Source organism: Anas platyrhynchos, chromosome 11 (assembly GCF_047663525.1).
Source record: "Anas platyrhynchos isolate ZD024472 breed Pekin duck chromosome 11, IASCAAS_PekinDuck_T2T, whole genome shotgun sequence".
In the NCBI taxonomy this organism is placed as follows: domain Eukaryota; kingdom Metazoa; phylum Chordata; class Aves; order Anseriformes; family Anatidae; genus Anas; species Anas platyrhynchos.
In genome coordinates this window covers 7,872,682-7,888,193 of record NC_092597.1, presented here as the reverse complement: position 1 = coordinate 7,888,193, position 15,512 = coordinate 7,872,682, and the positions used below count along the sequence as shown (strand labels likewise).

The following is a 15,512-nucleotide window of genomic DNA, read 5'->3' as shown; positions in this document are numbered from 1 at the left end:
TTATTTAAACAAAAGGTTCTCTTGCAGTCAGCTGCTGTTTTTTTGAGAAGCACAATGATAAGACTGTAAGTTGAGTGTGCAATCAGTCTTGGTTACCAAATGCCAACTCCCGATCCTATTGAAAAAAACAACTCATAGCCATATGACTCAGACAAAGGCCTGCATGATCAACAAGAACTGCATATATTCTAGCAAAGTGGCAAATTATTGTAGTTAAAGAAGTTAACCAGTTTGTGGACACAGACAGTAAATTCTTGTACAGAATGAATTAAATAAAGCAAGGGAGGGCTGCTTTCATTTGTATTTTCAAAAATTCAGCACTTTCACAGCTACAGGAAAAAAAGAGACCAAAAAAAATAAATTAAAGGAGTCTTATGACTGTAGACCTAGCTCAAACTTGCCTTATAATAAGGCAAATTTGGATGTCGATTTTCTTTGCATTCAAGTCAAAAGCATATACAAAACATAATTGCAATTCAGCCTTTTGTCATAATACAGCCCCAGCGCTCATGACAGCTGCTGAACAGACACATCACAGAGTCCTAACTAAAAGAATCTGATTCTGTGTTGAGCAAGACACTGGGCTGACTTTACCGTGGTACTGAAGTAGATAATCACAGAGCAGTAAAACTATGCTGCAGCGTTCAGGCAGGATAAATGTAACTACTGAACTTAAGTAGTTTCTGTGTTGACCCATAGGCATTGAAACAGCACGTTTAAAAGGTGAGCAGACCTCTTTCATTCATTCACTCATCCATTCAGTCACATCAGTTTTTAAGGTACATGTACACTTACAGGAAGCTAGACCAGTGTACACGCACACATGTATGTCTGTACGTGTGCACGTACACGTTCATGTGTCTGTATGCACAGGCATACTTATGTGTGCATGTATTTGTGCATTTGCACATATGCACATCTGTGTATCCATGTGTTTGTGTCTACTTTTCCTGTGTGCCTGAATACATATCCATAGTTTGGACTGGATGTGTTCATTCTTTATTTACTTCCAGGACATCAGCAAAATGGAGTAATAAATCCTTCACATCCCCAAGTCCCAGCAAATCAACAGGCCAATCAGAGAAATCTGTATACAAATATGACACGACCAACTTTACCACGGCAACTGTCAGGAGGATCGGGCAGGATTTCACAGCAACCAGAAAGCCTGGATTTTCTAAAAGTACCTGACCAAGGAGCAGCCGGGTAAGTTTCAACGTTAATTTCTGTAAATAGTTCTGTAAATACACAAACTGCTCATGGCTGATTAAGTTATCGTGGATGACCAGCTTAGGCCATTAAGTAGCTCTCAGAGAACTCGCCTTCCATAGGATTTTAAAACACATGCTCCTTAACAGGTTGTAGGCCTTTAGGAATGAAGGTAAACCAGTTCCAATTAAAAATCTTAAGCTTGCATGGGTGCCTTCTGCTTAAGGATATTAAAATACTCACAGTAGGCCTTCTTTCCCTTCTAGTTTAGGGATAATAAAAAGTAGATGTGCTGTTTCTTGGGAACTATCAACCACGTGCTAATCACAAAAATTGCAAGCGTATTCTGAGCATTTGTAGCCACTACTAATTTTGACAATTTCAAAACCCTCAGCAGATGCTAACACCTTTAAGCATGTTTCCATCTTCAATGCCTTAAAATAGTGAAGGTCATTAAATTGACGTACAACAAGCAAAGGTGTTTTGCTTATGTTAGATTCTTATTTTGTCTTGAGAGTAGTTCACATAACAGCAACAAAAACTAAGCCATATGCAGGGTAAAGCCACTATGATTTCTACCAGACAATTGCGAGTAAAATTTATTATTGTGAAACGTAGCACCTACCAAGTACCTAATGAGGTAATGTTAGCCATGCTATCGCATAGGATTGAAAACATCAGTTGCATCGTACTATATAGTTCCTTATGCTCTGGGTATACACCAACATACCCATCTCTTTCAGTCATCAGTTTATAAGGATCATTAGAATATATCAAAGTTTCTACTTTTTGTAATTGCCATTTAAAATACTTCACCAAGAATAAAAAAGTACCTCAGACATCTTCACTGTCTGCCCTAGCTTGCACTAATACCAGTGTATGCTTGAGACAGGTAGGAAAAAAAACACAACAGCAATTAAACCCACCAACAGCTACAGCAGTAATTGCAACTAGAACAAGTATGGATCTGCCATCCACCTCTCTGATTTTATGAACGTCAGTTTTCTATAAGAAGCCACCAATGAGAGACTGCTCAATTCTGAAGAAAACAAGGAAGGAAGAGGATGTTGGAGAGAGTGAGGATTGATTTTTATTGTTCTTATTCTAAAAACAAAACAAACAAACAAAACAAAACAAACAAACAAAAAAAAAAACACGAAAAAAAAAACAGCTAAGTCACATTTAGGCTTTAACATTCCAATACACAGGTTGCTGGCTATGTAGTAAGCCCCACAACTTCACCAAATAGTTTGTTCCACATTTTGAAATACAGTAAAATGCAGCTTGGGGAAGAAGTATTTTGGTCAAAAATGTTAGGAGGTGCTGCACCCTGAGGAGAATACAGCCAAATAATACTTTCAGGTGGGCATTGCATTACAGCTTTGGAAAGTGTTGGGGTATTGTTGGAGTGAATATACAGTGGTAAAACCTACAGGAAGAAAGATTTATTCGGATACTTTGTATTCAATGTGTTAATGCTAATAATACCCAACTCTGAGCACAATTTGTAATTGCCATAATAGTAATAACACAGCCTTGTTCTCCCTACCAGTACTAATCATTACTGAGCCATATTTCAGTAGGCGTTTCCAGAGCCATTTTATAATCTAGTTTCCAAGCAGAAAAAGCATGGTGCAACACTGTCAAATGGTCCGTTATAAGAATACAGTAGTGTCCTGAGGGAAAACAGCAAGTATATTAAAAATAAGTCAAAAAGCTGTACTTTTGGGAACAACCCCAGCAGAGGCCCGTGCTGGTACTGGTCCTCCGGCCGGCTGTGCCCCGCTGTGCTTGAGGCGTGCGCACGCACCCTGCTGGCGGCCGGGGGAGGCTGGAGCCAGGCGCAGTCAGCAGGAGCAGGCCTGACTGGAGGTGAGAGCGTTTTTGCTGGGACTTGCTGTGACCACACAGCGCGCTGCACAGCAGAGTTGTGCTCTGCCTGGCTTTTTGTTCCTGCTGCAAGGGGCAGTATATTCAATTTTTTTAGAGAGCCTGGACAAATACAAGTGTGTCCTACCACTCCAGCAGAAAGGCTAAGGTACATGTCCGGTGTAGCTCATCTTCCAGCAGAAGACATATTAAAGAAATAGTTTACCTGGCAGCTCTCTTCCTAGTCATCCATTTTCCTAATCCTGGATATAGTCCTGGGGACTGGCAGCAACCTCAAAGCCTTGCCATTGCATGGGAACTACACTGATCAGTGCACACGGGGCGCTGCACTGAAACGTGTGCAGTGAAGTATGACGAGGCACCAACACAGTTCAGGCTTTAATTTCCCTGATACCAATACCTCAAGATCCAGTACAGACGGCAATGCAAGTTCTGTTCCTTTTCATCACCTCACTTCTTACTGCCTGCACTCCTGGCCAGCACAATTAGGGACACAACTGGTCCAAACTATCTCACCAAGCTAGTGTATCATTTCTCACCTATACCCACTCCCCCAGTCAGTCCAAAAACAGCCTAAAAACAAGAAAAAAAAGAGACAGACTCACAAAGGAATTAAGGCAGCAGATATGCCAGAGTTCAGAAAGGGCACCTGAGGGGTTCCTCCTGGTCTTCCTTTCAGCTGAACCTGTTCAGTGGCACAGCCAGACATTTCGATGGGACTATCTATAAGTTTCTCTGATACATTCAGCTACTATGGAAAACAAATATCCCAAAAAGCAAAAGAACAAAGGAAATACACAAGTGACATTTGCAAGGCTTTTCCTCCTAAGTGTTGAGGTCCTTAATTTACTAAAATGAAGCGGTATTGCCATAATTCAGCAGTGGCTTCCAGATTTTTTTTTCAGTTTTTCCTCTAGTGTAGCTGTACACAAGACATTATGAGGCATTATGAATTTACTATTTTAAGCTGTTATTGATGTCATTTTAAGGGTAGTATTTTTACCAAGTTAAGTTTTATCTTTAACAAGGTTTCTGTATTAACACATCTTTAATTTCTAGTGATTACTAACAATCTAATACAAGTCCGAATTAAAAAAAAAAAAGGCAAACAAAAACCCACCGTGCTCTCACCATCAAGACATTTCATTTAAGATGTTCTTGTTCTGCTGTAGGCCCAGAAAAGCTGTTACTTTTGTGAGACTTATGCTTAACATATTTCCACATCTATCTAGTTGGTCTAGGCTACACACTGTATTATATCCCAAGCAAAATCAGCAGCCTAACAACAGGAGAACAATCCTCCCTCCACTTGAAAAATTTAGTCCCAAAATGCTAAGCCACACTTTAAGACAACCCCAGCTCATTCTGTGATGCAGCTCACTGACAAAAATGAAGTGTAGGACTTATTATAAGTAACTACAAACATCTTCTGCAAGAGCTATGTTGCATTGTCCTGGTATCACATATCATTATCACAGTTCAGCTCCCCCATCCCCACTCCTCCACCACAGCTTTTAAAATAGGAAGTGCAATGAACAACTAAAATGACATATTGCATCTAATACCTGTTCTTTCTTCCAGCCTTTATTAGCTGATGAGCTGACAAAACACATTTCTTCCCTTTCCTTTTCCTAATCTTTGGAGTGGTCATAGCTGTGACAGACTTTGTGCAGCATCTCCCCTGCTGCAGAGTTGACTATAACAGAACAAGTCCATAGACGGTCCTGGAATCTGAGACAACTTAGGACAGTCTCTCTTACAGCTTAGTCACAAGAATGGTAAAGTAGCAAACCCGTGAGCTAGAACTTTGTTTTTATTACTGGAAATTAAATTCCTGCTGAAATGGGAGCACAGAAGGAGCTAGACTAAGCCACGTAGTTGCCAAGATATGCACGAACTGCATGTGCCCATTTATTTACGTTCTGGTCTAAGCACTATCTTCACCTATGTATTTAAACTACTGTTTGGAAGTACTCGTTCATCCATTTTCAGTAGGAAGTAAACAGCAACTCTTAACCCTTTCATGGGGAAGAGCCTTATATGCCTATATTTAATTGGTGTGAAATTTAAGAGCTATTTTCCCCTTTTCTATGATATTCTTTACAATCTGTTCATCGGGATGGGTTGATAAAGCTTAGGTTCAAGTCATAATAAACTTTGAAACACATTAACATTTCCCTTCCATCCTCTCTTAAGTGTTCGCAGGCAGACCACAAACCGGCCCCCACCAGCTGGAGGAAGGCCTAAACCACAGCCAAAACCTAAGCCTCAGGTACCACAGTGCAGGGCACTGTATGCATACGATGCTCAGGACACAGATGAACTTAGCTTTAATGCCAACGACGTGATCGATATAATCAAAGAAGGTACGTAGAAACATAGAAAAAAGCTTTTGTTACTCATAGTTAAGAACGATTTTTGGAGGTACCCTCAAGTTATCTTCCCTGATACAGCTTGCAAATTTCTGTGATAGTTCAGAGAGCAGAGACATCCACAACAGTCACACCTATGCACTTTAAAATATCAGCGTTGACAGTTGAAAGCTATTCACTTTATTTGCTACTGTAGATCTGTCAATTTAGAGTGTAACTATCCAGGTTCTGACTGAAAGTTAGCCTAATCCACCCACAAGAACCAAGTAAATCCAGCTCCAACTCTTTGATTTCATCCAAAGCAACCTAACCTGAAGTTGCTGTGATTAGCAAATTCAGTTCTCCAAATCATTTATCATTATCCTTCGTGAGAAGGCTGTCAGAACAGCTTTGTGGGCTTGCCTCAGAAACTATACAATAAGGTATACAAAACCTCTATCCTTACTTTACTTTCTTTGTCACAGATCCTTCTGGTTGGTGGACAGGAAGACTACGAGGGAAACAAGGTCTATTTCCTAACAATTATGTCACCAAGATATAAAAGACTGTTAGGCAAGAAAATGCTATGAAGCTAACGATGTTTTAAGATGTTTTCCCTTACCTTCAGGACACTGTTCTCCTGAGATCTGCTATTCTCAGCATTTTTCACCAGTAAAGTTGTATACAAGGAACAAGAAACTTATCCACAGCAGAGACTTTGATATTTGTCTCAGAAACATACAGCAATGGACATACTGACTAATTATTTATTATATTTAAAACCTGGTTAACACCTAGTAAGTGAAAATACTCAAACCTGTCATTGTTCTGAAACAGAAAGGTGCTTTGCAGTCTGGGACCAGGGACTTTAAGGTGTATTTAATAAGTGCCTTTAGTTGAATATCAGTAATCTTTTTAATTATCTGATGAAGATTATGTTAAATGCACATTTCCTCTAATGCAGATCATTCTGGGGAACATGTTAAATATGCTGCTACGTGTTTAAAAGTTAGGGTCATTTGGGATATTACCATCTAAAAATCTACTGCGATGGTATATTTAAATAATTCTGTACAGAGATGTAATAGAATTGGTTTGCATTTACTGATGTATTTAGGGACTCCCAACAGGCACTACAAGAAGTTTAAACAAAACTATGTAGTACTGTATGCTAAACAATGTTGCCTTCAAGATTTATATTGGAATATGGCTGGCCCATGTTGGAATTCTGTTTAATGCTCTACCTGTTATAAGAAATGTCTTTATGCACAGCTGTACATTTATAGAAACAAATCCTATACTGTATATAAAAATTGAATATGGTAGAAACATGTATGAATGTATAACATAGTATTCCACTGTTCTTACCATAAAGTAGTTCTACTAGAATTTTTATGCCAGGTACTTACAGATATGCACTACTCCTTTTAAATGGTAAAAGCAAGTGTTACTGCTTAAGTCTAATTGCCTCCCACACCATTGAGAGTGACTGTTGCTTGCCATACAGTTATCAGCATTCATTGCTTTGCCTTGTGAACCTCCATAAAATAAAACAAGCAGCAGTTAGCTCAACAGGTCTCTGTGCAGTTTGTTTTCAGATATATATATATATATACCAACGTTTCTTAACCACGTGTTCAAAAAAAAAAAATCCTCTACTGTGCTCTAACTCAGCTTGTTTTCACTCTACCCAGATGAAGAGCTATGCACTACACTTTTTCCTCTGAGCTTTTTCTGTTTTAGTGTTGAACCCTGTCCCTCCTAAGCTTCATTTAGGAACACAAACTCCATCTCCATTAAGAGATTTGACTCCTTCAAAAATACCTATTTGCATTAAGTGCTAGACTTCACTTATTCTATGGGAGAGAAATCTCTTGCCATAAAGATAAAAGTCTGCAGCTTCAACCTCCAACAGGCATGGATGGCATTGAGGCCTCGGCACAGTTCTGTAGTACTGGGGACTTGCCTTCTACATCAGAGCCCACACACTCATGGAGTTCAGCCTAATTTACAGACTAGCAGTTTGCAGGTCAACATTAAACACATAGTACTAAGTTAATAAGCATAAATGAAGTGAGGCAGAAGAGCTGTAGTACTTACGTGCTTATATTCCTCTGAGCATACAAGTAAATACCTGTGCTTATTAGAAGAAAAGAATAACAAAGGAAATCAGATATTGTAAGTGTATTGTATTCTCTCAGGTATTGAGGTTTACTGAAAAAAATAAAAAGGAGAAAAAGAACAGGCATTGAGAAGCTAGTTTTTTTTGTTTGTTTGTTTTTGTTTAAGAAGTAGAGTAGGTTTTAAGAGGCAAACTGATACAAAGGTCTGATCCCTGTAGTTCTACATCTACAGCCAGTGCACACAGTAGTCTGGCATCACAGAGGAGTTTCCTGCCTCAGCTCTGTTTAGGCGTACAAAGACAGACAACACATTGCCTTATCTTCACTCCGTTGCCTGAACACAAAGCCTTACAAGGCTGCATCTGTTAAAGCTGGGAAAAGTAGGAGGCTATAAGTCAACAAACTACAACAAAACAAGTTCTTGAAGACTTCTTTGGGACATGGCACTGAAATAAACACCGTATTCACTATCCCATAATGTATACCAAGGAAAAGTCCTGCTCTTTAAAAGTGTGAACAAATTACTAAATGCAAAGCCAAAAGATACTGATCAACTGCAGAAAATACACGTATCTAACTGCACATTGTATCAGTCACCTACTTTGTCCAATGTCCTAATTCAGCATCAAATTGCAGGTATTTCTAGATATTGCCCTTAAAAGATTCACAGTTGCAGAGAGGCGTTATTGTTCGTTTTTTTTATGGTTTTGTTTTTTTTTAAAAGAGAAGAGCTTTATTTCTGAGCATACAGTTGTATTACAAAGCAAGTTTAAAATTTCACCTTCAGAGGGCCTGAAACGTCTGTGGTAAGGCTGGAATGCTATTTACAAAGACCAGTAGCTTTATCTCAATAGACAACTAAGGACAAAGTGCATATCATCAGATACATCTGTCTAGGGTTATCATAAGAGTGATGATGCTAGGTCCTTGATTGTCTTGCTGTTCAGTTGAGGGATTGAGCTGATCCTCAGGAGTTTGCTACTCGCATACTTGTTCTTTATAGCCTGCAGAGGCAGAGGAATAATGTTACAGAAGATCTACACACACAACCCTTACTTTGTTCAATTATTCTGTTTTGAAAATAAAAGTAAGGTTAGAAGTGAACCAGCATACAGAATAGCAAGAGCACAGTTTTCCTTTAAATGTTTGGTAATTGTTAGTACTGATTGAATATTTTTTCACAGGCTTGTCTAAATAGCTTACGCTTTAAGGTAACATACACAGAACATTTATCTAAGGAGTCACAATATGCAGCAAAGGTATTACTAAAATATTAGAAAGTTTAAGTATTTATACTTACAGTGTATTTTGTTAAGTTCCCATTTACTTTAACCACGTTCTTGGCCATATGCTTCATAATCATCACAAGACTGTCTTCTGCATACCCAGTGTAGTACTGCTGCTTTGTACCCTACGGTGTAACAGTAAGAAATTTAAGATTTACAAAGTGGGGATTCTGCTTACGGCACAATCACTTCAGGTAGCCAGCACCCCAGGCTTCAACTACTAACTTTGAGTGCTAGCAGTTGTAGTACTGTCAGTTTAGAAGACAAATTCAGAATCATATCTAGTGTGCAGTGAAATCTGGACACAAATACCAAGAATCATGTTTTCGTAATGCATGAAAGACAAAAGAAACAACCCTTGCAAGAGTAACCAGTAGCTGATTTACAATTTACTATTCACAGTCCATAGCTTCATTATCCTACCTGAGCTACTTAGAGTGTAGTTTTCTGTAACTCAACACTTTCATAGGAAACCATTGTATAGTGGTGTTCATACAGAAAAAGTCAGTTTTGGTTTTAATGGTATGTTCCATATTCTACCTTCAGCTTTGCATCAGCCTGTCCTAATGTCATTTGATCCCCCACATTATTACTGATGTAAACACAATTTCCTTCAGTAGTGGTTTTAACAGTTTAATTCCATTGACTGGAGGAAAAAAACTCACAATGTGTTTGATTAAAATACTTACCCATTTGTTCTGTCCCAGAATCTTTTGAGACAAGCATAGTGCAGCTGCTGCAATCTCTGAAGGATGATGGTGTACCATGTCATAGTCTACCAATGTCAATTCCATCAGGTATTTTGCTAGTGTATGTTGCTCAGCATCAGCCTATCAGATTGAGAGTTCGTTAAGACACAAAGTTTCACTTCGCCTCATCAAGATACTTCAGGGTTGTTTATTCTTTCAATTAATTAATAAGTTGACTAATCTTGTTTTGCCAAGATCTTTATTAAGGCCTAAGGACCATATTAATTAGCAGTTACTTCAGAATTCCAAACCAGTGCAGTCTAGCAGCCATTTGGCATTTAGACATAGACAAGTGAGAGATTTTAACAGAAAAAAGGCAGCATCAGGCAATGCTGTACCCAGCTAAGGGCTACAAGCGCTCCCTCTGTAAATATACTACTAGGTGGGGAAAAATATACATTAAGTAGATCTTCATTAAGGCATCAGCTAACTTCAAGAACTACTTAGTGGTCTGTTAAAGTAAATGAAGCCCACTTCAAGTGCAGGCAGATTACTTAAGTGTAAGAGCCTCCTAATAGTGAAGGCTCAGCTCAAACAGAAAACTTTCCTTTTGATTCTTAAGATAATACAGCATTTGCATCCAAGAATCACAAAGAACTGATATTGCTTGCCTTTTATGAGGAACACCCTGATTACCAGACAAGAGGCTACTCTGAAAGCTGGGGCTCTGCTCTAGGTGTGTTCAGTTTACTGTAAACTCACTGCAATTAAGACTGAACACAGGCCCCAGTAAATACAAACATGAAACCACTGCTGGCTGCCACAGTGTGAGGTCTTATTCCTCTGCCTGCAGTTTCATAACTGAGCATTCCTTGACACACCAAAGCAAGCAAGATAACAACAACCAAAGTGTTACCATCTTTACACCATCTTGACTGTCAGGGGTGTTCATATCAGCATGTATCAATACCTGAAGGGAGGGTGCAATGAGGATGGGGACAGGGTCAGCAGTGCCAAATGCCAGAGGAGAGGCAATGGGCACAAACTGGAACACAACAGGTTCCGTCTGAACAGCAAGAAGCACTTCTTTACAGTGCACGTGACGGAACTGGAACACATTGCCCAGAGGTTATGGACTCTCCCTTCCTGAGGATCTTCAGAAGCTGCCTGGATGTAGTCCTGGGTAAGCAGCTCTAAATGTCCCTGCTTGAGCATGGGGGTTGGACCAAGTGACTTCCAAAGCTCCCTTCCAATCTTAATCATTCTATGATATATACACAGGAAGGTTCTAGGCAATAAGGCAAGGTTCTAGGTTCAGTAAGGACAAGTACCCACCTCTCCAGCTTTTGATGCTCTTCTTAAGAAATGAAGTGGAAGAGGCCGCCCCAAATCGAAGTTCAACTCTTTAAGTATTGTCATCTCCATTTCTCTAACTTCAGCACCAGTGTAAGCATTGTCAGTAATGTAAACAAAGTCTGCTACATCAGGAGAGAACATCTCTTCATATTTTGAAGCTAGAAGCAGCGCTGTTACACCTACCAACTGAAGTCTCTTACGAGATACTGAATGAGTCTGCAATATAAGAATTTGAAAAGTAAGACCCAAAATATCGAACTCTAGACACACAGATTCAAATTCATCGGCTTAAATGCCAGTATGTGTTTATTCTTAAAGACATAAAAGAAATTTTCTACTTTTGAGTCAGAAGTAATGACAAGCTCAGAGAATCACAACTTGGGAGTTAAGACATTGTGTTACAGAACTCTAATATGAAGAGCAGCAGACTTCTTAGGATTAATCAAACTCCTTTAAAAGGATAGTTACTGTCTTGTACTTTTTCTGCAACGTTGCTAATTCAGCTGGAGACAATGGGATGGTTCATACTGTGGGTATGAACATCGTTATCACTATCATTTGCAATTCCAGTTTTGATTAATGGTCATGTAAGTACTGGTTCTGGGGTAAGATTTTAAGATCCCACCAATTGTTAGTATCATTACCATACCAATGTCCATCCCACGTCTCAGGATTTGCACAGTGTATCAATTTGCAGATTTGTTTAGCAGAGACCAGGCATAGCATGATTTAGTAAGAGATCAAATGCTTCCTGTAGTTGTTTTTCCTCGCCTTTCAGCTGAGACTAATAGCATTTTAAGTTCCCTAATTTCTGTCCCTAGTTTCACTTCTATTCCTGCTTTGGATGGTGCGCACTTAGATTTTTGCAGCAGTTTACCCATGGCAATCCTGCTGACTACTCCAATTTTAGTGTCGCATTAAAGTGAACAGAGTCAACGTTTGCTTGTTTCACAGCCCTGCCAAGGGCTTTCACTGAGAGAGTTCCACAAAGTTGAATGTATTTAATAAGGTGACAGATATAACAGATTTAGAAATGCCATTGAATAAATACACTTACTGCAATAGCACTAACATGTAATAGTGCTAGCAAATATCTATCCCTCACCAAAAGGTGAAGGCACAGAGCTTACCAAGGTGTCGCTGTCCTGGCAGAGGAGAAGGAGCCCAGTCCATCAACTGCCTCCTCTAGCTTTCCAATTTCTTTTTTCTTCCCTAAGCTTTCCTTTCTTTGTCACTAACTTTTTTTCCCCCTAACACAAACTTTTTCTTTAACTATTCCATCTCAGGTGTGATGTTTAGCACGATTTGGGTGAAGAGTTTAGTACTACAGTAATAATACGTTTAGCATGTACCTCATTATGCTCATTATCATATCCAGGGGTGTTAACTTTAATGTTCATTTTACACATAATGGAGTAAAAATTTTCACTCCAGCACCATAACCCTCAAGATTCTGTTATGTCACACGAACAGGGCCATCACACCAACAGAGGACTCACTCCATCAGCAAGCTCTCTTACCAAGCTTGCAGGCCTCCATCCACAATATTTGCACAGAGGATAGAAGAACAAGCTGTTCATCTCCCCGTTGCCTGAGGCTGGTGCTTATCGGTGACACTAACAAGTCTGACTAATCTCCAGTCAGTGAACAAATCGTGTAATCCAAACATGTTGACAAACATTGTAGACTTACTTGTAAGAAACGGTCCATAATCGCAACACACATGTACAGTGTTTCCTGCAGAAGCTGGAATCTTGAGTGGACCTGGACAAGCCAGTCAACTAAAATTGCACGCATACGCCCATTGATCGTCTTCCCATCAAGGTAATGTGGGCGTACCGACTGCTGCAGCTGTTGGAGAAAGAGCTGCATGAGCAACAAGATAAACACCACGCTGCAGCAGCACAGATTCAGTATGTCATACCTCAAGCTGTCTCAGATACAGATAGATGTCCTTTACATAGTCACTACAGAGCTGGGGATTCCCACAGTCCTCAGCATCGATGTCTTCTACATTGTTGAGCAATACATCAGAGAAAGCTTGGCACAAATCCTCTTCTTGCATAGATACATCCATAGGGACAGGAGACAGAACCTATGGAACAGGTCAGTGCTTACATAACTACAAAGCGGCAATGTTCCTTTATCCTCACGTTTTTCAAGTTACTAATGTAACAATTTCTTAAGATAAAAGTTGAAGAAGATGCACTTTTTAGTAATTGCCCACTGAAAGAGAAATCTGTAGGCATCACCCTGTAGTACTTCAACAACTAATTCTGTTGCTTTAATATTAGCCTTTAAGCACATGTATTGAACCAAAACCTCGGTACAAAGGGTTTGCTTTTCCATTATGGAAACAGGATACATCTACAAATAAAATTTGATGTTAGCACTCTCATTTACAGAGCTGAGATTAAGAAGCCCATTAGCATCATAACTTCCTACCTTTGGAACAGTAGTTTCTTTGAACACTTTTTTCACAGCAGCAGGAGGTTTAGGCTGTACGATTGTATTCGTCATCTTACTGGGCTTTGCGGGTGGTTTGAAGCAGTCTGTTTTCTACGGTGAAATCAATAGTTATTAGTACAGAGCTAGCTGTGCATCTTTTCCCTATCAGTAGATTTCAAATGTTACTTTACCTTAGCTGCACGCGTTCCTCTTGTTGTAACTTTGTTTCCTATTTCTTCCAAAGCAGCCCTTTTAGCAGTCACTTGGGTTTTGGCTTTACCATTAAGTTCAGTCACAGCATTCTCCACCCCCATGGTGATCTAAAAAAGTAAAAATTCAGTTTAAAAGTCAGAGACTAACTTCAGATACCCGACGACGTTCATAGCACTTACCACCCACTGTACTGGTATACCTGTATGTATGCCATCTACTACCAAATGTCGTAGTTTTTATTTCCTACGCATTCACATGGGCTCCAGGAAGAAGTCTCAAGCACACAGACTGAAGAGAGTACCATGAAAAGCACACCCCATCTCATTCTTCCTTACAGCCTTTTAATTCCATTTCACAAGTTAGAGCTCTTACCCGCCCCCTAGCTATCTACCGTGTTTCCCCACCCAGTAACCAGAGCAGCATTTCCATGAAGATGAGCAAGGCGCTTTTTGTCCACAGAATTCTAAAGGTTGGAAAAGACCTCCAGGATCATCTGGTCCAACCATTCCCCAAATTTCACGCCATGTAACAGAAATCCTTATATAGATGGAGATAAACGCCGCTGTTTGCCGTGGGGAAAGGAAAAAGAACAAAAAAGAAACACAACACCAAACAAACGCTACTTTTCAAGAGCTAAAGTTTTTAACCCTTGCAGAATTATCCCAGAAGAAAAAAAAATAATCAAAGTTGCGGTTTTTTCGTTTCCTTCCCTCACCTCGCGGTTGAGCAGCCAGGATCCCTCCCCCCCCACCCCGACCCCCCACCCCCACCCCCACCCCCACCCCCACCCCCCGCCAGCAGCGGGAGGCCGGGCCCAGCTGCGAGCGGAGGAGCGCCAGGGCAGAACCCAGCGCCTCAGGGGCTCCCCCCGGCCCTCCATTCCCCTCAGGGCCCCCCCCAGCCCCCCGCGGGCACGCGGCGCCCCAGGCCCTGCCCGGCCTCAGGGCGAGGCCCTGCCCGGCCGCCCGCCCACCGCCCGCGGGCCCCGCGCTCGGGCAGGTGCCGGGAGCTCTCCGAGCGCCTCGCCCGGCGGCTGAGCGGGGCCCGGCCGCCCCCCGTCCCCCCGGCACTCACGGCTGCGCGGCGCGTTACGGCCATGGCTCGGCGATGGGGGAGGCTGCTGCTGCTGCTGCTGCTGCTGCCGCCGCCGCGCCGCTGCCACAGACAGAGACCCCCAACTGCTGCCTCGCGCCGCCGCCGCTCCCCTTTAAACTCTCTCCCGCGCTCCTATTGGGCAGCTTCGTACGATGCACGCGCTCCATTGGCCCGCCCCTCGGGGCCCCGCCCGAAGAGGAAACGGTTTCAATCGCGTCCGGCAATTCCGGGGGGCGGGGCCCAGGCGCCAAGCGCTGCCCCCGCGGTCCCGTGTGCGGACGGCGCAGGCGCAGTGGCGGGCGGGAGCCCTGAGGGGAGGCAGGGCCCGCCTCAGCCTCGGCCCCCCCCCCCCCCCCCCCCGTCAGAGCTCAAACAAAAAAAGCAAAAGCAACGAGTTGGGAGTCGTGGAAATAGGACAACAAGGGAGGGCGCTGCAAGGACATCGCTCTGGGGAGGGCTTCCCTACCCCCAACCCCCTCTCGCTAAAGAAAGAGCCAAAAAATCATGCAGGGGTTTTTATTACAGTTAACTAAAGCAAGCACTGGGGCGTGGCTCGTGCATTTCTTACTGCAAGTAAACTAAAAACAAAAAACCCTCCCCTCAAAACAAAAACAAAACACCCTTAAGAGTGCTCAAGTGCTGTTGTATCCAAATCCCTACTTCACCTTCCCCCTTTCAACGACGTAATATTCCATTGAGGGTTTTGTTTATTTGTTGTTTTTTTTAATAAATGTAAATCTTACCTTGCTTGTGGTATTTTAAAACATAACAGTACTGAAGATTCAGTAAAAGCCTCCAAGACTGTAAATTTGGAGCCTGTGCACACTGAAGATGTAACTAGCACAAATGCAA

General features: G+C 41.5%; 2 protein-coding genes across 6 annotated transcripts in view; one reads left to right on the top strand and one right to left on the bottom strand.

Moving 5' to 3' along the window:
* The window catches only part of MYO1E (myosin IE), a 159,303-nt gene extending 152,281 nt beyond the window's left edge, over nt 1-7,022 (top strand). For all 5 annotated transcript variants that reach the window (XM_072043626.1, XM_072043624.1, XM_038184873.2 and 2 more), the window contains 3 exons: nt 1,014-1,206; nt 5,296-5,465; nt 5,936-7,022. In XM_072043626.1, the coding sequence (XP_071899727.1) occupies nt 1,014-1,206; nt 5,296-5,465; nt 5,936-6,012 (440 nt within the window). In that variant the 3' untranslated portion in view covers nt 6,013-7,022. The remainder of the gene's footprint in view (nt 1-1,013; nt 1,207-5,295; nt 5,466-5,935) is intronic.
* Nucleotides 7,023-8,256: 1,234 nt separating this feature from the next.
* On the bottom strand, nt 8,257-14,843 carry CCNB2 (cyclin B2). Its single transcript, XM_027467130.3, has 9 exons — nt 14,640-14,843; nt 13,544-13,672; nt 13,350-13,463; nt 12,829-12,999; nt 12,597-12,755; nt 10,884-11,120; nt 9,549-9,689; nt 8,874-8,984; nt 8,257-8,577 (listed from the first exon to the last, which is right to left on the bottom strand). The coding sequence occupies exons 1-9, from the start codon at nt 14,661-14,663 to the stop codon at nt 8,476-8,478; spliced, it is 1,188 nt and encodes a 395-aa protein (XP_027322931.1). The 5' UTR covers nt 14,664-14,843; the 3' UTR covers nt 8,257-8,475.
* Between the last annotated feature and the right edge of the window lie 669 nt (nt 14,844-15,512).